Raw genomic sequence first — 21585 nt, forward strand, 5'->3', positions numbered from 1 at the left:
GGAAACGGTTTTCACGAACATGATGGTTAGAAAGCAGAATGCTTAAAACACAGATTATGGTGGGGTTTAAGTTATTAGAAATGGCATCAAGTAGGATATGATCATGGAAGTTTAATGGCTGAGACAGACAACGAAATGCATCTCTAAAGTAGAATTTCTTACTAAATCTGGGGAGGGGAGGATCAGCTTATTTTTGAAAGATTCCTAAGGAGGCTACTGACCTATATTCAAGAACAGTAAACCACCAGATATTCCTCTAGAGTTACTCTAAGGTCTATAGAAAAGCTTATGAAAATCCTAAATGAGTAGTAAAATTAGAAAATGAGAGAAGATTAGGGGGAAAAAATACACGCAAAGCATTTTGCTTCCACTTAAAAGGTGAGTAACTGGCAGTGTCTTTCTCCAAAATACAACACCAGAGTAGTTTGCTACACTGGGAGCAATATCAGGGAACTCTATTCTTAAGAAAAAGGACAGACTTTGATTGGTGTATTATTTGCATCACTGAAACTGTCCTCTTCTCATGGCTTTCTAATTAATGGAAGAGCATCCTTTTTCAGTTAGATAAATACATATGAACAGATTAAGTTACTTATACAAAGTCACACTGAATTTCAGGGGTAGAGCAAAGAAACAGATTCAAATTCAAATTTTCACTCTTGAGGAGTTTAGATCAGGATTCAGAAATTACTCCGGTAGATAAAGTCAACCTAGACAGACAAGCTCCTCCTTAACCTTTGCAGGCTGCTATCACACTAATCCAAGCTTCCTGCCACTATTCCCTAATCTAATCTTCACCACCTTAACTCACACTTTCAAATTTCAAATGACAAAAGAAAACCAAAACAGAAGAATCCACAGGATTTACCCACTTCCATCAAAACAGACCAACTTCACACTGAAGACAATGAAGTATTGTCAAAAAGAATGTGAACAACAGAGTAAGTTAGACTTGAGGTTAAAATCCCAACCATGCTTTTTGGTAGCTATAAAGGAAAAATACCTACTAGTCTCAGAGAGCTGCTATGGAGAGATAAAGAATCTGTAACTTAGTACACAGGAATACACAGGAAACACTCATGTGATAGAACACAGCCTTCCACTTACCATATATGAAAAAGTTCTAAACCAAACAACAAGCACCCACATTAAAATAATTACAAAGAGAATAAGCAAAACTCCATAGTCCACAAAATGGGTGCCTTTCCGTTTACTCTTCTCATCTCCTTAACCAATGATTTTCTTATTGGGACACACGAAATAGAATTACTCTCCACCCTGGAAACAGGTAATGCACAGATAAAATTAAACAAGGGTATACTCTCCACCCCCAAGTTACAGAGAAATTAATTTGAAAGAAACCTTATTTTTTTCTCTCAAATTTTGACAGCTTCAAAAAGAATGCTTTTAAGTATATTAGAAGATTAATACTCAAGTATAAGTATGTATCTGATTGAACACACATAGATATTTAACTGAACACATGACTGGTACACTGTGCTTCACAACTCCCATGCATTCTGTTGAGAAAAATCACTGAATCACTAGACCATTCATTCCACTTTTACTGCCCTGCCAGTGACCTCTGCTTATAATCCCCCTAGATACAACGACATCACAAATTGGATCTCCACCCCCACCCCACCATCTAAACCAAGACAGCCAAGCCAAGAACAGCTTGGAACTTAGTACACAGGAATACACAAATGGAAAGTCATTTGATTAAAAATATTACTCCCTGCTGCTACCCACTCTGGTGAGCAGCAACTGGGACATGCCTTCTGAAAGGTGGTTGTTCTGATACCATGCTCTGAACTGGTGTTGACTGTTCACAGCCCCAAAACAGAGGTAAAAACACAGAAGTTTTCTTCCTTCAAGTAATACAGAACTGGGGGAACTGGGTGTCTCAGTCAGTTAAGTGTTTGCCCTCAGCTCCGATCATGATCCCAGGGGATGGAGCTCCCAGTTGGGTTCCCTGCTCAGCAGGGAGCCTGCTTCTCCCTCTCCCTCTGCTCCTCCCCCACTCATGCTCCCTCTCTAATAAATAAATAACCGTTTAAAAAAAACAAGTAGGGGCGCCTGGGTGGCTCAGTGGGTTAAGCCACTGCCTTCGGCTCAGGTCATGATCTCAGAGTCCTGGGATCGAGCCCCGTATCGGGCTCTCTGCTCAGCAGGGAGACTGCTTCCTCCTCTCTCTCTGCCTGCCTCTCTGCCTGCTTGTGATCTGTCAAATTAAAAAAAAAAAAAAAGTAATACAGAATTCCATTTTTTGCCATGTTAAAAACACAGGGTCATGATAAAGCAGTAAACACTTTTAAGACCCTATCTCAATTCTCATCCTGAATTTAAAAGCTTAAAAATAATTGATAAGGAGAGGCTCCTGCATGGCTCAGTCGGTTGAGTCTCTGCCCTCAGCTCCAGTTATGAACCTGAAACCTTGGAATCGAGCCCCACATTGGACTGCCTGCTCAGGAGGGAGTCTGCTTCTGCCTCTCCCTCTGTTCCTTCCCTACTTGTGCTCTCGCTCTCTGTCTCTTGCTCATTCCTTCTCATTCCCTCTCAAATAAATAAATAAAACCTTTAAAAATTGACAAAAATGGTGGAGAATTTTAATTCTTAAAGAAGGCGCCCACAGGAATGTGCTACAATAGAATATTAAGTGCTCTTCCAGAAAGCCAGATACACGACATAAGCTATTTATGGCTCCAGGGAAACACCAAATGTTTCATGAGTGACTTCTTTACAGACACTATTTTTGCTCACACTTCACAATTACTGAATAAGGTAGTATTCAAAATCCCTGTGCTGCATTGGATATGTTTATTTTTTATGGCTTACATCACCAATTCTGCCCTCCAATCACAAATGAGTTAGCTTTACATAAGCAGTTTTAAACTTACAATTTTAAACATAGGTCCTGTTTCTCAACAGAAACTAAATTGAGGATTTTAAAATATTTGTTTAAAGTAACCATATAACATGGCCAAGGAATTAAATAATTTTAAATGCTCTTTCTTTAAAAGGCCCACAATCCCTTATTCTAAGATTCAAAACCCTCAAAATCCCAACCAGAACTTATCTAATGGCAAAACTTAACCTGAACAAATGAAGAAATGACCCTAGCCTTTATTTACCTCACTTACTTGTACTAGTCATATTTCACTACATAGATCTTCATGTCTTTGATTATGGTCGACTCCACCAAGAATATTACATAAGGTATACAAATCATATAACCTTTCAAAAATTCAAAAAGTTTTGGCTCCAAGAGTTTTGGATAATGGACTGTGAATCTGTACTTACATAAAATCTTCACTGTTAAAAAAATGTTTCTAGGGGCGCCTATGTGGCTCAGTGGGTTAAGGCCTCTGCCTTCGGCTCCGGGTCATGATCTCAGGGTCCTGGGATCAAGCCCCACATTGAGCTCTCTGCTCAGCGGGGAGTCTGCTTCCCCCACCTCTCTGCCTGCCTCTCTGCCTACTTGTGATCTCTGTCAAATAAATAAATAAAACTTAAAAAAAAAAAAAAGTTTCTAAATTCAACGTACTATTTTTCAGGAAACCAAAAAATGTTAAATCCATTTAAGTTTTACCGCATAATAAAGCCTGCAACAGGGGCACCTGGGTGGCTCAGTGGGTTAAGCCTCTGCCTTCAGCTCAGGTCATGATCCCAGGGTCCTGGGATGGAGCCCCGCATCAGGCTCTCTGCTCAGTGGGGAGCCTGCTTCCTCCTCTCTCTCTGCCTGCCTCTCTGCCTACTTGTGATCTCTGTCAAATAAATGAATGGAATCTCAAAAAAAAAAAAAAAAAAAAAAAAGCCTGCAACAGTAATGGGCCCCCTCACATAAAATGTACTAAACATATCTTAATTATCAGACAACAAGTGCCACAAGATTTCAGTTGTTTTTTCCTTTTAAAGACTAAAAAACTTGCACTGAATTTTAAGTACTATTATGTTTTCCAAATTTAAGTCTTCACTAGATTAAGTTTTATTAAGTAAAATTTTACTCTTTATTAAATTGTCAACAAATTTTGCACTTTCCTTTGATAAAACCAATAATCTGAAGTCAAAATATCATGAGTTAACATAAATAAGATGAAGCACAGCCCTGAACTTTCATTTTCTTACTATATAATTCTATTCCTAGCAATGAATGTATATTCATTAACTATAAGGATAATCATCTGTAGTAATCATTACTAATTTTAGCCAAAAAATACTGACATATCACTAAACTTGATGATTAAATTTTTGTATTTTTAAAATTAGTATACTAATTTGATTTAATTAATTAAATTAATTTAGATTTTTAAAAAAATTTAAGAGAAATATTTATTCCCTCTCCATAACCACAACTGTTAATTTCCCCCATTGTCAGTGTCTTTCTGTTATAATTGAAGAATCAATACTGATACACTATTAACTAAACTCCATAGTTCACATTAGGGTTATTCTTTGTTGTACATTCTATGTGTTTTGGCAAATACATAATGACATACATCCACCACTATAACATCATATAGAATAGTTTCACTGCCCTAAAAACCTTTTGTACTCCAACCCTTCATCCCTCCCTTGTCATCCCTGAACACCTGGCAACCACTGACCCATCATTTTATTGTCCCCAAAGTTTTGCCTTTTCCATAATGTCCTATAGTTGGAGTCATACGCTATACAGCCTTTTCAGAATTGCTTCCTTTATTTCACAATACACATTTAAGGCTCTTCCATGTCTTCTTTATGACTGGACAGCTCATTTCTTTTAGCACTGTATAATATTCCATCATACAGACATACCACAATTTATTCATTTACCTTCTGAAGGAAATCACAGTGGTTTCCAAATTTTGGCAATTAGGAATAAAGCTGCTGCTACAAACATGGTGTGCTGGGTTCGTGTGGACCTAAGTTTTGAATTCATTTGGGTAAATATCTAGGAACACAATTGTTAGATCATATGATAAGATTAGGTTTAGTTTTCTAAGAAACTGCCAAACCATCTTCCAGAGTGACTGTACCATTTTACAATGCCACCAGCAATGAATGAGAACTTCTGTTGCTCCACATCCTCACCAGCAGTTGTTGTCAGTGTTTTGGATTCTAACCATTCTAATAGGTGTGTAGTAGTATCTCATTATTATTTTAATTTATAATTCCCTAATGAAGATATTGGCCATTCCATGATATGTTTATTTGCCATCTGTGTATCTACTTTGGTGAGATGACTATCTGTTCAGATCCTTTTGCTACTTTTTGATTGGGTAGTTTGTTCTCTTACTGTTGAGTTTTAAGAGTTCTTTGTATATTTCAGATACAGTGCTTTATCAGATATGTGTTTTATAAATATTTTCCCTCAGTTCATGGCTATACGCAGAGCAGAACTTTTTAATTTTAGTGAAGCCCAACTTATCAACTATTTATTTCAAGAATCAGGCTTTTCGTGTCATTATCTAAAAACTCTTTGCCATGGGGCGCCTGGGTGGTTCAGTGGATTAAGCCGCTGCCTTCGGCTCAGGTCATGATCTCGGGGTTCTGGGATCAAGCCCCTCATCGGGCTCTCTGCTCAGCAGGGAGCCTGCTTCCCCCTGACTCTCTGCCTACTTGTAATCTCTCTCTCTCTGTCAAATAAATAAATAAAATCTTTTAAAAAAAAAAAACTCTTTGCCAAACCCAAGGTGAAAATTTATTTTTAATTACAAAAAAGCTTTCAAAGAAACCGGGTTTCAACCAATATCTGTTTTGTAAACTTGGTTCATCCAATTTCTTAAAACCTAAAAAAGTAAAGCAAATAACATCCCAACCTACAGTTTCACAATACTACTTATGAAAGAGAAAAATAATGAAATGTTAACACAAATGCCTACACTTCTTTTTTTTTTTTTTTAAAGTAAACTCCATGCCACAAATGGGGCTCAAACTCACAACCTGAAGATCAAGAGTCACATGTTCCACCAACTGGGCTATCCAGGTGTACAGCTTGGCCATTTTGCCAACTCAGTGTTTACCAAATTCAATTATGTCACTTATGCTTGAAAAAGCTGGGAGTGAGGGGGTGAGGGGACGAGGAGATTTAACTCTGAAAGCAAGTCTATTTCTTTTCTTTTCCTTTTTTTTTTTTTTTTTTTTTTTTAGGATTTTAAGTAATCTCTACACCCAGTGTAGGGCTCAGACTCAAAAGCCCCAGAGTAAGACTCACACACTATACCAACTGACCCAGCCAGGCTCCCCTGAAAGCAAGTTTAGATGGTAAGAAGACTTAAGCAAAGCAAAACAAACATTTTAATTTCTATTATCTTATCACATATAATTCACTGATGAAACTTATTAGGTAGAAAGAGATTTTAGGACTTCTCAGAAAACCAGAATTTCCTCTAAAAATAATGTTCAACCCATTCAAATCCTACAAAAAAATCTGTCAAGAAACATGCAGTAGAAAAGCTGAAAGATAATGTCTACTAGTTTAGTAGTTTACTAAACTGTGAAGCAAAAGTTTTTCACCCCTTAAACTTATTAGGAAAGGCATTCCATAACAACCCTGAAACTTTTTTTTTTTTAAAGATTTATTTATTTTAGAGAAAGAGCACATGCGTCGACAGCGGGGAGGAGGGGAAAGAGACTGAGAGAATTTCAAGCAGACTCTCTGCTGAGCACGGAGCCCCATAAGGGGCTTGATCCCAGGATCCTGAGATCATAACCCTAGCCAAAACCAAGAGTCAGTCCCATAAATGACTGAGCCACCCAGGTGCCCCACCCCAGAAACTATTTTTAAGATTTTATGAGAAGATATTTTTCCCAGTGAATCCCTTAAAAATTCAGAGCATTTAGGAAAACAACAGTGAAATTGAGTAAGCTTGGCTATTGTGACATGAAGAGAGCTTCAGTTTCCATTATCGGCAGTGTATACTCAGTATTTATGTAACTTTTCTCTTCTCTAAGTACATCCAGTATAAGTTAAAATTTATCAAAATATTTTCAAGGGTTCTAGAAAATGAACATATAATTATTAATATACTGAATCTACACACTATGTCTTCCAAACATAGCATGAAAAGCAATCTTAAAGAAAACGTCCATGATTATGACAAATTACTTAGAGATGCATCTGTTATTACTTTATTTTGTGACAATTATATACAGAAAGGGTGCCAGAAAAATTGCTTAGAGCAACTGATTGAATCAGTACTTTCCATAACAATGTTGACAGGAAACAAAGCTCCATATGGGAATAAGTAAACAATAAAACTGTTTTCCAACAGAAGAAACCCACCTCCATATTACTACTTATCTTTAATTCAAATGGCTATTTCCCCCATATTTTAAGATATTTGTAATTAGGATATATATTCAATATAATAGTATCCCATTTTTCTCCTGAAAAGCTGTTTTAATGAGGTACCTCATATTAAAGATGACTTGGAAATACAGTATATTACAAAAAGTTACGGTTTATTTTCATGGTGATGATTATTATTAAACATAAGCAACAATCTTTCCCATTTCACATGTAGTAGTTTTTCATTAATTTTTTTCTACCTATATTTTTAAAGATATATTTATTTATTTTAGAGAAAGAGCATCCAAGTGAGCAGGGGTGAAGGGGTAGGGGAGTGGGGGTAAGGGCAGAGAGTAAGGGAGACAAGCAGACCTCCTGCTGAGCGGGGAGCCTGCCACAGGACTCCATCCCAGGACCCTGAGATCACGACCTAAGCTGAAATCAACAGACACTTAACCAATTGAGCCACCCATAGGTGTCCTTCTAACTATATTTTTAAACCATTATGACATACCAAGCACTGTGTTTGGTGCTATGAACACAATGGAGCAAAAGAGATGAGATCATGCCTACCCTAGTAAACCTTGTTGTCTTGAGTCGCTTGGGGTGAATCTGGAAAAAGGAAGCCACAGCACCAATGTTAACAGGGCAAGTGGAGCAACACACTGTTTTGATACCAGTTTCCTGGACTAGTAGAAGAGAGGTGTCAAGAGAGACTTGCCATGCCTTAAAAGCCAACAAACGCCAATGGCTTCCTACAGTGGAGGGCATTTATGGACACGGACCATAAACATATTTTACTTACGTATTACCTTACAGCTTATAAAAATATACTAACCCATCCATTCTGTGTTCATGATTAGCAATTTCTTATTATCACCTAAGTAGCTACTCAAAAAAAAAAAGAAAAAAAAAATGGGCCTCATTTGTCTTCTTTAGTTCACCCTAAAGAAACAGGATTTTTCAAACCATGTGCCAAAAATAAAAAACTTCAGAAAATCCATATATACACAGTAAATGATCTCCCTTATCTTCTCAAACATTATCAAATCTCAAACTTGGCACATGTAGTTTTCTATAACAATTCAACCCAAAAAAGTTATTCCATACTATCTTTTTCCTCAGCCCTTAAAATAAAGGGAGTAAAAGAACTAAAAGAAAAAAAAAATTAAATTGAAAGTAATCACAATACCAAAAACAGAAAAAAATTTCTTCTAAGTTGTGTTTTATCCCTTAAAATTCTGAATACTATCTACTTAACATATTCCACTAATAACAGTTGCAGCAAAAATCTTAGGAATAACCATCCTATAAAAATACTTGTGCTGAATGCTATACAAAAGCCAAGCATTTTTTGGTTACATTTAGCCACGCAACCAATGAAAGGATAATCCAAAGTACATTATTTTAAATTGTGGCTTAGGAGGCTATTGAACATTTCTGTTTTTTGTAATAATAACCTAGAATGACTTTACTAAAATCAAAAACTGGAATACTCCACATCCCAGAGTAAGGGAATTCTAATAGACAAACACTTAAACAAGTGAAACATAACAGGTATTCAAATACCACAATACTAAAATAAACTCGAAGATTTTTTGTATATTAGGATAAGTTTATATAAATGTTCTATCATGAGCTAATAACTTAAAATACAATAGATACTTAAGATGAAGTTTGTCATTAGCAACAGTAGATTGTGACAAAGACTCTCTCCTTAACCAATTTTTAAACCAAATTTTAATAAGCTTCCTCTAAACTCTGTCCCTTTTTTTTTTTAAAGATTTTATTTATTTATTTGACAAATAGAGATCACAAGTAGGCAGAGAGGCAGGCAGAGAGAGAGGAAGGGAAGCAGGCTCCCCACTGAGCAGAGAGCCAGATGCGGGGCTCGATCCCAGGACCCTGAGATCATGACCTGAGCTGAAGGCAGAGGCTTTAACCCACTGAGCCACCCAGGCGCCCCTAAACTCTGTTCTTAAGAAGGCCTTGACCTTGGCCTTCTGTGTCTTTTCTGTCCTTGCTGGGCCACCACAACCCAGCCTTAGCAAGAATCCCCCAATTGTTGGGGCGCCTGGTTGGCTCAGTGGGTTAAGCTCTGCCTTCAGCTCAGCTTATGATCTCAGGGTCCTGGGAACGAGCCCCGCGTTGGGCTCTCTGCTCAACAGGAGCCTGCTTACTCCCCCTCTCTCTGCCTGACTTTCTGCCTACTTGTCTCTGTCAAATAAGTAAATAAAATCTTAAAAAAAAAAAATCCCCGGGGCGCCTGGGTGGCTCAGTGGGTTAAGCCGCTGCCTTCGGCTCAGGTCATGATCTCGGAGTCCTGGGATCGAGCCCCGCATCGGGCTCTCTGCTCTCTCGGGGAGCCTGCTTCCTCCTCTCTGCCTGCCTCTCTGCCTGCTTGTGATCTGTCAAAAAAAAAAAAAAAAAATCCCCCAACTGTTAATATCTGATCACACTTGATACTTGGTCAAGTTCCTTAATCCCAACTTTTAATGTCTAAGTCCTGGTATACCCTGAAGAAGAATCCTATTAGGTCAGTTTTGCAAGAATCCTGCTACTATTGTTGCCTTCTCTTAGTGATTTTATATCTCCTGACCTCCACACCCTGCTCCTTGGCTATAAATCTCCACTTATCCCTGCTGCATTCAGAGCTGAGTTCCATCTCTTTCTCCTATTACAATAATCTTGAATAAAGTCTTCCTCACCATTTTAACAAGTGTCAGCATCATGTTTTCTTTAATAAAAGAAACCTTATAAGGGAGAGAACCTCTAATTCCTCAGTAAACTTTGGTTGGTAGATTGAAAGAAGGGGAAAAACTAAAACCTTTTCTTAAAATTACTCCTATCAACTAACATCTGAGCGCTGAATTGTGTTCAAGGCACCAAGTCTATAGCGTTAAAGACAAAAAGATTTTTATCTTTTTATTTAAAAATTTTTTTAATTTTAAAAATTTTTAAAAATATTTTTAACAAAGAATTTGACTGGCCTTTGTTTTGGCTCCTATGAGCCAAAGAGACTAAATTCTTAGTATTTCCTGAGTAACAGGTATACCTTTGTTGTTCATGAATCTGTTAAATCACACCTGAGTTTATGCTGACAAGATGACTCAGGATGGGTAGGAGTGCTATAAAGATCAGCCATGTGATCAGAGGGATGGGGCTTGGAGCCCCAGGGAGGGGAAGGGGACTGGAAATTGAGGTTCAATCAGATGGCCAATGGTTCAATCATACTTACTCAAACATGAAATAAGTGAAACCCCAATAAAAACACCTGACACTTGAAGCTTTGTGAATACACCAGAGTGCTGGGATGGTGACAAGCCTTGACTCCACTAGGAGAGGGCACATAAGTACATAAGTTCTGCATTCAGGCTCCTCCCAACTTCCACATTTCACTTTAAGTGTATCTTCACTACTGATTTGGATCCTTTATAAAAAAAACTCTAATAGGGGAGCCTGGGTGGCTCAGTCAGTGGAGTGTCTGACTCTCGATCTCAGCTCAGGTCTCAACCTCAGGGTCATGAGTTCAAGCCCACATTGGGCTCCATGCTGGACATAGAGCCTACTTAAAAAAACAAAACCGAAAAAAGAACCAAAACAAAACAACACTGTAATTGAAAATAATGCACAAGGGAGTCTGGGTGGCTCAGTGGGTTAAAGCCTCTGCCTTCGGATCAGGTCATGGTCTCAGGGTCCTGGGATCAAGCCCCGCATCGGACTCTCTGCTCAGTGGGGAGCCTGCTTCCCCCTCTCTCTCTGCCTGCCTCTCTGCCTGCTTGTGATCTCTCTGTCAAATAATAAATAAAATCTTTAAAAAGAAAAAAAAAGCACTTTCCTGAGTTCTGAGTCATTCTAGTGAATTATTAAACCTGAGAGAGTCATGGAAACCTCCAAATTCATAGTAGGCTTATCAGAAGTACAAGTGGCCTGGGAACCCCCAACCTTATGGCTGCCATCTGAAATGAGGGCAGTCTTGTAGGGGTAGGGGGGGTCACGGAAATCCCCTGGGTTTGTAGCCAGTTAGTCAGAAGTATGGGTGACCTGGGGACCCTTACAGCTGACAACTAAAGTGAGGGCAGTCTTTTTGGAAACCATGACCTTAAACCAATGGTGGAGTCTGATGCCAGTTCTGGGTGGTTAGCATCAGAACTGGATTCTAGTATACTGTTACATACAAGACAAAATTTCTCTCTTTGAGGAGACAGATAAAGGTTTATCAGCAGGTCCACTTAAGACCAAAGCCAACCCAGCAAGAACAAGAAGTGGAGTTTTTGATTTATTGTGCATCTTCAAAATATCATTATTTATATCTTTTCTTTTGGAACTTTCTTGGAGACAAACAAAATTAAACTCACACACAGAACAGTTCAGCTTTTGGAACAACTATATGAAAATGGGTATAGAGTTTACACAGTTAAACTTCATGTTTATCAAAATGAAAATGGGGTAATTTCTACTGGGTTTTAAAATTTAAAAATAGCCTTCCTTGTACAAAACAGTATGTGTACACAGGAAGAAATAAAATGGAAGTGAAGAAATAAAATGAAGGTAATACCATAGTAGTGATCAGAGAACACCATTATTTCTCTTTTCCTTCCCCTTCCCACTTAATATATTAAAAGAGATCTTACCAGGTCAATAAGTATCAAAAATTATGAAATATATGGATATCTCAATATTTCATCACTGGGGTATGGGACACAAACAGTCCCTAAGCCTGAACTAATTTATTTCCAATTTTCTACTATAAAAAATGATGCTATAATATTCTAACTAATTCTCTGCATGAAATTGGTACTATTTCCTTAGGTAAACTATTTAAAGTATAATTTCTAGGTCTAATGATACACTCTTCTTAACACACATTTATACTCCTGCTAGCTTTGTATATGAATATGCTTGTTTTCTATTTTTTTAAGATTTTTACATTTTATTTATTTTTGTAAGAGAGAGAGAGAGAGAAAGAGAGTGAGGGAGCCTGAGTGTGGATTGGGGGCAGAGGGAGACGCAGACTCCCCACCGAGAGGGGAGCCTGATGTGGGACTCCATCCCAGGACCTTGTGATCATGACCTGAGCTGAAGGCAGACACATAACTGACTGAGTCACCCAAGTACCCTACACTTGTTTTCTATACTTGATAATGTAAGGAGACCTTTTCCTTTTGCCAACATAAGAGGCCAAACCATTTTCTCAGTGTTGCTTTAAAATGAACTTTTTAAGAAACTGACTCTTTTTTAAAAATATTTTTTGGCAATTTTTTTCTTCCACAGACAACTTTTTGCTTGTGCTCTTTGTCCATTTAACTTTGGAGCATTCATCTGTTTCTCTCTAACGTCTAAGAGTGTGTATATACAATATAAACAGTTTAAGCCTTTTTCACATGTATCCAAATTCATCCATGGTTTGTCATGATGCAGTTTAGGTCACTATAAATAATACAATGTCCTTTTAGGAGCTTTATAAGTTGGCCAAAGAAAATAGTCTTCATTAGGTTAACAGTCAATTATTTTAGGCTAAACATTTGTACTGCAAGGTAGTAACAGAGCATTCAAGACCTAAAAAAAGCAAATACTCACAGTCATTAACAAAACCTAAAAAAAGGCAACTACTCACGGTCACTACTCAAATTAGTGTAAAATATTCCATTAAAAACAGGTAACAGTTTTCTATTCCCAAACTGTATACACTTTAAACTTTAGAAAAAGTGTACTTATTCATTGCAACACAGGAATTTGGGATTTAATACTTACTTTACTTTTACTATCATTACTCTCAGAGTTTGCATACAAATTCAAGATTTTACCTTTTTCTAGAAATTGAAAAATTAATAAAAGTAAATATAAAAGATAAGGAGGGAGAAGATACATGAAGTCAAAAGGGAAAGAAAGAAAACTGATGTCAAAAAGTGGATCCTTAAAACCCATAAAGAACCTTAATCCTCAAAACACAGTCTTTATATATAATTATATTTATATATTATATATCTTTATAAATTATATATGTTTTATATTTATATATTATTACATATGTATTTACATATATTTAAAAACTATATATATAGTTTTCTGAATTTTGTGTCTTTTTGGTTAGCTGATGAATGCACTTTTTAAAAAAGATGCTAGATTGTTTAAAAAAAAAAAAAAGTTTTGGCCTTAAAAATGTTTTATCATCTGGGGCACCTGGGTAGCTCAGTTGGTGGGCATCCAACTTGGTATCAGCTCAGGTCCATGATCTTGGGGTTTGGGATAGAACCCCAGTTTGGACTTCCAGCAGGGCGTGGAGTCTGCTTGAGATTCTCTCTCCCTCTCCTGCTCCCTCTGCTCCCTCCTTTCGCTCTTCCTCTAATTAAAAAATGTTTTATCATCCAAAATCTTACTATTCAAGTTATAAAGTATCTGTGTGTATTAAGTTACATCAAATGTAAATCACCTTACAGAAAGGTAAAATTGTCTTCTACATCTAATGTTATGTAAATTATTAAAACAAAAACCAAATTTACCCTAGGAATTTGCAAGAATACCCTTATAATACTCCACAAGCTATCAGCACATTTAAGGCCCAGAAACTGGCCAAATACTACTACTTCCTGTCATTTTTTTAAAAATTTAGCTTTATGGCTGTTAAATGCGTCTTCATATTTATTAATAATGCAAAAACATTTGTTATAAAAATTAGTAAAAACTAAATTTTAAAAAACTTAGTAAAAACTAAATAAAGGAATAAAATTGAATTTTCAAAGTGCTCATAATGATCTATAAGACTGTCCAACTAAAGGAAGCAACATCAAAATATGAACTGTCTTCAGGCAGTACAACTACAGGTGATTTCTTTTTCTAACAGATTTTCTTAAATTCAGAAATGCATATCTGTTTTTTTTTTTAAGATTTTTATTTATTTATTTGACAGAGAGAGATCACAAGTAGGCAGAAAGGCAGGCAGAGAGAGAGAGGGGGAAGCAGGCTCCCCACTGAGCAGAGAGCCAGATGTGGGGCTCAATCCCAGGACCCTGAGATCATGACCTGAGCTGAAGGCAGAGGCTTAACCCACTGAGCCACCCAGGTGGCCCAGAAATGAGTATCTATTATTTTTATAACTAAACTTTTTTTTTTTAGAAAAAGATGAAATGTACCAAGTCAAATAACTAGAAGTAACTTCCTGATCTTCAAAGAATTGGACTCCTCAAAGAGAAGGGTTGGTTTTTAAAAACCTCACCTGGTAATAGCTGCTCAAAATAACGGCTACAAAAAACACCCTGCACTTCATACAAGCAGAGTTACAGTAAGACAGTACAGTCTATTTTCATCTAAGTGTCAGTACTATATGCTTTGCTGTATGCTGTTTCATCAGTCTGAAGGCTAAAGCAAAAGTTACCAGTTATGGTAGAATTTACTTTTTAGGGAAAAAGTAATTACCTCCATAAACTAAATCCCAGATTTTTCTCCTTTTTAATGTTATAAAAGTAGTTATGATCAAATTAGAATATGTAGAAAATATATGGAAATGTTATTCTATCTTGATATATCACAAAACCCAGCCCCCTTTACCTTCATAATATAGTGCTAAACACCATCCAGAAACAAACAAAACAAAACAACCTGCTAGCCAAAAAGAAAAAAAGAACTCAGATATGAAATGGAAAACTAAAGAACTAGTTAGGTTATTATTCTTAGCCATATCAGGGCAAAATAAAAAAAGAAAAACTAGCCTGTCCTATTATGGAAATAAGGCTGCTGTGTCTGCTACAACAAAAATTTTTAAGTCAACTATTTAGCAAAGCCAACTGCCAAAAGATAACTGGTCAAAGGAGAAATATAGCATCATCACTGGATGCAATCCCAAGACAGTCAAGGAGGTAAATCTTTGCTCCTTCTCTTCTATTTCCAACTCACATAAAGAGAAACAGGATAGGGCAGGATTCAGTAATCACAGGCAAGGATAAAGAAAGTAATCACAAAATCTCAAGGACCAATCTTAAACCTAATTTGTGAAACTTAACCTAGAAGGAAAGTTTCCAGTTATTTAAAAAAATGAAAACAAATATTATGTAAACCGATGAATTATCTAAAGATCAACACAACTTAGAAAATAGTAAGTTTTGATGTATTCTGAGGATTTTATTTTGCATACGTATTTATATTCTTTCTGCTGAGTTGTCTTCTCAATTTTAATGAATAAATCTATCTCCTTTTTTATGGTTTCAATATTCATTTAAATATGATAAAATAAGCATAATCTTAGTTTCAGCTCTGCCATAAAATAGCTTGACCAAGTGTCTGGGCCTAACTTTCTTCATTTACATACAGAAAAGTATTGGTCCAAATGACTTAAATGAACACTTCCATTGTAAATTAATCATTCTATAGTTCTTCATGAGGACTTCAAGTTATTTTGGGTAACATTCCCCTTTAACTGAAGTAACACTGTCCCTAGATGAAAACAGTAGGTATATTCCCCAGTCATTCACCACATCAACACTGGTGAAGACAGTACTAACAGATTTACTTCCACCCCAACTCCATCACTTCATCCATCCTCCAGCACAATAAACGCATCACTACCTACTTATTTATTTACTTACAGAGGAAATGGGTAAACCAAGCCCCACTACGGAGAGGACAGTGGTTGTGATGGTACTGTCATGGTACGGATACTGGATGCTGTTGTCTTTACAGAAAAAGCCTCTCTGAAATGGACTTATTTGGCCCAAATTTAGAACAGCCATAGGCATGGAAGCTGTTGGGGAAGGGAAAAAAGATACACATGGTTAAATTCAATTCACTTCATTATGAAGTAAACTCTACTGAATGGGATGCAAATTTTAACCATATTTGGTCCTTTCTGAAAAGGATCAATACTTCAAAATACCCAAGAGTAGAGATAAAGGAAACCATGCAGCATTAGCTTGTCCATATCAGCCCCACACTTATCAAGTATAAATTCTCTTGCTTGCGTTGACCTCTGATTTTAAAGACAATCAATAAAAGAAATACCCAGAGAAGGGAGCAAAATTGGCCCATAGAACAATAAAGCTGAAAAAACAGGAGGCTTTCTATTTTACATTTTGTAACTAGTTTATTTTTAATCAAATTGATTGATATTTTTAATATGTTTAAGAAAAAAAGGGAAAACTATAAATATATTTAGTTATCAATAATATAACAGCCAAAAATACTCAGGGGGGGATAGAAACATTTGTTTCACATTAAAAAGCAAATTAATAGGGTTAGGAAAAAATAGAAACCATAAGTGTATTTGATAATAAAAACAGAAAGAAACTAGCCTTTTTTTCCCAAAGATATATTTAAAATGATTAGCCCTGAAAGACTTGAAATCACTTGAGCCAATTATACAATCCATTTCAAATTTTTCACCCAAGTAAAGTGAAAGACCAAAGAGAAGTTAAATAACTTAAATGAGAAGCCTTGTAGTATGTTGAAATTTACTATGTTTTTATGCTTTGTTTTATACAATGCAAACACTCTCACCTCTACTTGCTATATGTTCAGCACTAGGTTAGGCCACACAAAGGGAGACAAACTAGTATAAAACTGACACTAGGTTCAAGAGCCTAAACCTTATGTGTAGAAACAGAATGTATACTGGAGGAAATTGCTTAAAATGTAATACCAAGATAGCTATGGGGCGGGGGGTGATGAAATTGTTCTGTATCTCAACTGTGACGGTTACCCATAACTCTTAGCATTTGTCAAAACTCACAGAATGTACATCAAAATAAGTGAATTTTACACTATGTAAATTTACAAAGAAATACCATAAAAAAGACATTAAGTGTGTCTAATTTCTAAAATGATATAAAAGGTCCTATAGGAACTCAGAGGTCAACGTGAACTAGAGTAATTAGAAAAGACTATTTTTAAAAAGGCAACTGAGTTGAACCTGTCATAGCAGGTAAACCACAGGCAATAGGGAGGGGCTCAGGGAGAGCATTTAGTGGTACAAAAAAGCAAGGTCAGCATGAGGTCGCACTTACAAGAGCACAGAGGGAAAGAGCAAGGGGTTTTCAAGGTATATAACATTTTAGAGCCAACTTGTACTGCGTGCTCACACATGCCAGGCACTGGGCTACACAGATTAACTCCATTCTTACTTATAACCCTGCAGGTAATACCACTTCTCCCATTTTTCACATAAAGTTATTATGAGGCTTAGACAAATGTGGACCCTTGCTGAAACGAATAAGGAGTAAAACCAGGATTCCAGTACAGGCTGTTTCCACTGTCATTGTATATGTGGCCTCCCAGGGAGGCAAGTGATCTGGATAAATTAAAACATGAGAACTGTGACAAGAAGTTGGGAGGTGGGAGACTGATGATTTGAAAAAGCCTGTTCAGTATAAAATACATATTATGTTCATAATGAAAACTCAAAGTTAATGGAACAAAATGTTCTTTGCTATGGATAACTCTTAATTCTTCAATTCTGTGGTTTTTGTTTTTTCTTTGTTTTAAGATTTTATTTATTTGACATAGAGAGACAGCCAAAGAGGGAACACAAGCAAGGAAGGTGGGAGAGGGAGAAGCAGGTTTCCCGCTGAGCAGGGAGCCCGATGTGGGGCTCAATCCCAGGACCCTGGGATCATGACCTGAACTGAAGGCAGATGCTTAACGACTGAGCCACCCAGGCACCCAATTCTGTGGTTTTTAATGGAAAGAAGAGAGCTTGAAATTTTTGCATTTAGTAAAAAGAATTACACATTTACAGTACTCGCCTAAAAAAGTACTTTTCCTGTAGGAAATAAAATATCACTGCCCTCTTAGCTCAGTCAGGATCAGCAACAGGGTAAAATAGGGGATGCTAGAAATTTAAAAAAAAAAACAAAAAACACAGTAGAAAGGAGACCATTTCATATAGCCTTGAAATAATCCAGTAATTAGCTGATTAGTGTGTTTATAGTGAAAACAGAAGAGAATGCACAAAGGAGTATTCTGAATATAGAAATGATTTAACTTCATGCCTAACTACAAGTGCGGAGGCAGACCTGAAGAGGACACTTCAGGGTTTGGCAAGAAAGAGAATGGTGGGCCCACTGACAGAAATGTGAAGCTGTGAGTGGGACATGGTTTATGTTGGAAGAAAATTAGTTTAGTATTGAGAATATTGCCTTTGGGGTTATCTGGTAACTTCTTAAATGCTCAGCCTCATCTCTGACTCTTCTCCATGCAGCCTTTAAGATTCCAATCACACTGAATCATTTGCTGTTGCCTTTCCATGTTATGTTTTCAAAACCCTAGGTGGCTTTATTTATGTTCAGCCTTCTACTGGGGATACCTGCCCTCTCATTTCCCCTTCAGTCCAAGGCAGGCATGCCCTGTGTATTGGTCCAGTGGCAAATTATACACACATCTATCACACTATATTTCATATTGCCTATGACATTCTATCACCAACTTGAAGGCAAAGACTATCATTCTCATATTCTTTACACCAGGCACACACACACAGTGGGCTCTGAATAAAAATACATTAAATGGCTATAATGGCAAACAATCAGAAATAAAAAGAGATACCCAAGATACTGGCATTAGAGGTGGTAACTTAAGTCAGGGGAATGCAACGGATCAGAAACAGCCTAAAATCAAAACTAACAGAGATAAAACAATCAGCTAATGACTAAATATCCATAATGAAATCATGGACAGACTGTAGGAAAAAAAGGAAAAGAGGATGACTACATGCTCTAGAGGGCAGAGGTTGTGTCCATTTTGTTCAGCAGCACACAATGGCCATTCTTGCAAAAGAATGAACAATAGAGAAGTAGGGCAATGTTGTGATACAAAAGCCAAGAGAAGTAGCTTAGAGTAACAAGTAAGTATCTGGGCAAAGGTAGGATGCGAATACTAAGACATCAAGGAGAGTGAGAACTGAGTAGTCTCTGAGGTCTGAGGAAAAAGGGATCTTTGGATAACCACCCTTTTATTATAATATTATGCCACCTCCACTAACAGAGCAATATCTTTATGAAGAAACTTCAGTACTGAACTTCAATTCTGGGTTGTCATTGTCTAAGCATGAATACTTTCTTCTAGTTAAATATATTACAATTATTTCCTTTATTACTCATATATTACACACACACACACACACACACACACACACGTACATTCCTATGAACTGAATTCTGTGGCCCCCAGAATTCTTATTTTGGAGCTCTAAACTCCAATTTTTTCATATTTGGAGGCAGGTCTTTTAGTAGGTAATTAGGGTTAAATGAGGTCATAAATCTATTAACTTAATCCAATAGGACTGGTCTCATAAGAGGAGGAAAATAAAGAGATCCCTCTCTCCCTCCATGTACATGCACCAAGGAAAGGGCATGACAGGACACAGGAAAATGCAGCCATCTATAGGCCAGGAAGAGGGTCCTCACTTGAACCCAAGCATGCTGGCATCCCGATATCAGAATTCTAGCCTCCAGAACTGTGAAAAAATAAACTTCTAATGTTTAAGCCACCCAGTCTACACCATAATGTCACAGCAGCCCAAAAAGACTAGGACGGATACACACACACACACACACACACACACACACACAGGCAAATCTAACCTCCCCCTCAAGAATAAACAAACACCTCTATTTTATTTTTTTTTAATTTTTATTTATTTATTCGACAGAGAGAGAGGTCACAAGTAGGCAGAGAGGCAGAGAGAGGGAGAGGAGGAAGCAGGCTCCCCGCTGAGCAGAGAGCCCAATGTAGGGCTCGATCCCAGGACCCTGAGATCATGACCTGAGCCGAAGACAGAGGCTTAACCCACTGAGCCACCCAGGCACCCCCAAACACCTCTATTTTAAAAAGCAATGGAATGGGGAAGCTGGGTGATGGACATTAGGGAAGGTGTTGTGGTAAGCACTATGTATTGTCTAAGACTAGTGAATCACAGACCTGTACCCCTGAAACAAATAATACATTATATGTTAATAATTTAAAAAAGGAAAAAAAGGCAATGGAATATTCTCTGCTATAAAATTATTTTCAACAGTAATTATGGGGGATAGTAATGGAGATTACTGTGTCTAAGTATTATAGGAAGATGCTTCTCGAAATAAACCATTTCATGGAATAGGTATATCATTATATAAAGGATATAGAAATATTTTGGCCCAAATCATAATTCTAGGAGTTTTTTTTCTTAATTGAAATATTTCCATATGAGAAGTCGCTTTTTAGGGGCGCCTGGGTGGCTAAGTGGGTTAAGCCGCTGCCTTTGGCTCAGGTCATGATCTGAGTCCTGGGATCAAGCCCTGCATCGGGCTCTCTGCTCAGCAGGGAGCCTGTTTCCTCCTCTCTCTCTACCTGCCTCTCTGCCTGCTTGTGATCTCTCTCTGTCAAATAAATAAATAAAATCTTAAAAAAAAAAAAAAAAAAAGAAGTCGCTTTTTAAAAGTTCTTGCTAAACATCTTTCAGTCTTCTAAACATACTTGTTAACTATAGTGTGTCTGCTCTTAGTGCATGCCTTCTAAGATATACAGAGGAAGATAAATAAATGAATACCTCGACAGATAGATATGCTTCCTATATTCTCCTTCAATAAAGTGATAATTGAAATCTCTCCCATATTATAGTACATACATCCTTAAAGACATGGTATTACAAAATATTCCAAAATTCCAAAAGGATAAATGGAATTACTCTCAAACACATTTTAAAGAGAAACTAATGTCAATTTTTAGTATGTAGAAGCACCAGGTTTTTTAGGTCTCTTTGCAAGGGGACTTGGCACAAAGCTGTAGCAAACCAGTTGCTGCAGTTGCACCACCCTGTCTTCAGCTTCGGGATGTTTCTCATGGCCAGAAATGCTCTTAGTCGTCTCCAAGATCAAAGCATGCAGTAAGGGACGCCTGGATGGCTCAGTCAGTTAAGCATCTGCCTTTGGCTCAGGTCACCATCCCAGGGCCCTTGGAGGCTCACAATGTGCTCTCTGCCCAGCGGGAAGTCTGCTTCTCCCTCTGCCGGCCGCTCCTGTTTGTCCACATGTGCTCTGGCTCGCGCGCATGTCTCTCTCTCTCTCTCTGACAAATAAATAAAATCTTAAAACAAAAACAAAGCATGCAGCAAGCAACAGCAACACAGAGCCACCAGAAACAGACATCTGATTTCCATGACAAATATGGTAATGCTGTATTAGCCAGTGGAGCTACTTTCTGTATTGCTGTACATGCATACACAGCAACACAAACTGGAACAGAATGGATCTTGTCCCCTGTTGGCAGCATCACCCCAAAGGAATGGAGAGATCAGTAATCATCCCAGCCGGTATAATATTGAACGGTTTCAAAACAAATTCATA

The 21585-nt window shown here is 37.3% G+C and overlaps 1 protein-coding gene across 2 annotated transcripts in view; it reads right to left on the reverse strand.

Annotated features, from left to right (window-relative positions):
* Positions 1–21585, reverse strand: part of PLPP1 (phospholipid phosphatase 1) — a 101029-nt gene that overhangs the window by 49967 nt on the left and 29477 nt on the right. Inside the window, exon 2 of one of the 2 annotated variants that reach the window (XM_047729479.1) lies at positions 15856–16010. The exons of the other annotated variant lie outside the window; for it this stretch is intronic. Coding sequence (XP_047585435.1) covers positions 15856–16010 — 155 coding nt within the window. The remainder of the gene's footprint in view (positions 1–15855; positions 16011–21585) is intronic. 2 annotated transcript variants of the gene reach the window in all.

Source organism: Lutra lutra, chromosome 5 (genome assembly GCF_902655055.1).
Source record: "Lutra lutra chromosome 5, mLutLut1.2, whole genome shotgun sequence".
Taxonomy (NCBI): domain Eukaryota; kingdom Metazoa; phylum Chordata; class Mammalia; order Carnivora; family Mustelidae; genus Lutra; species Lutra lutra.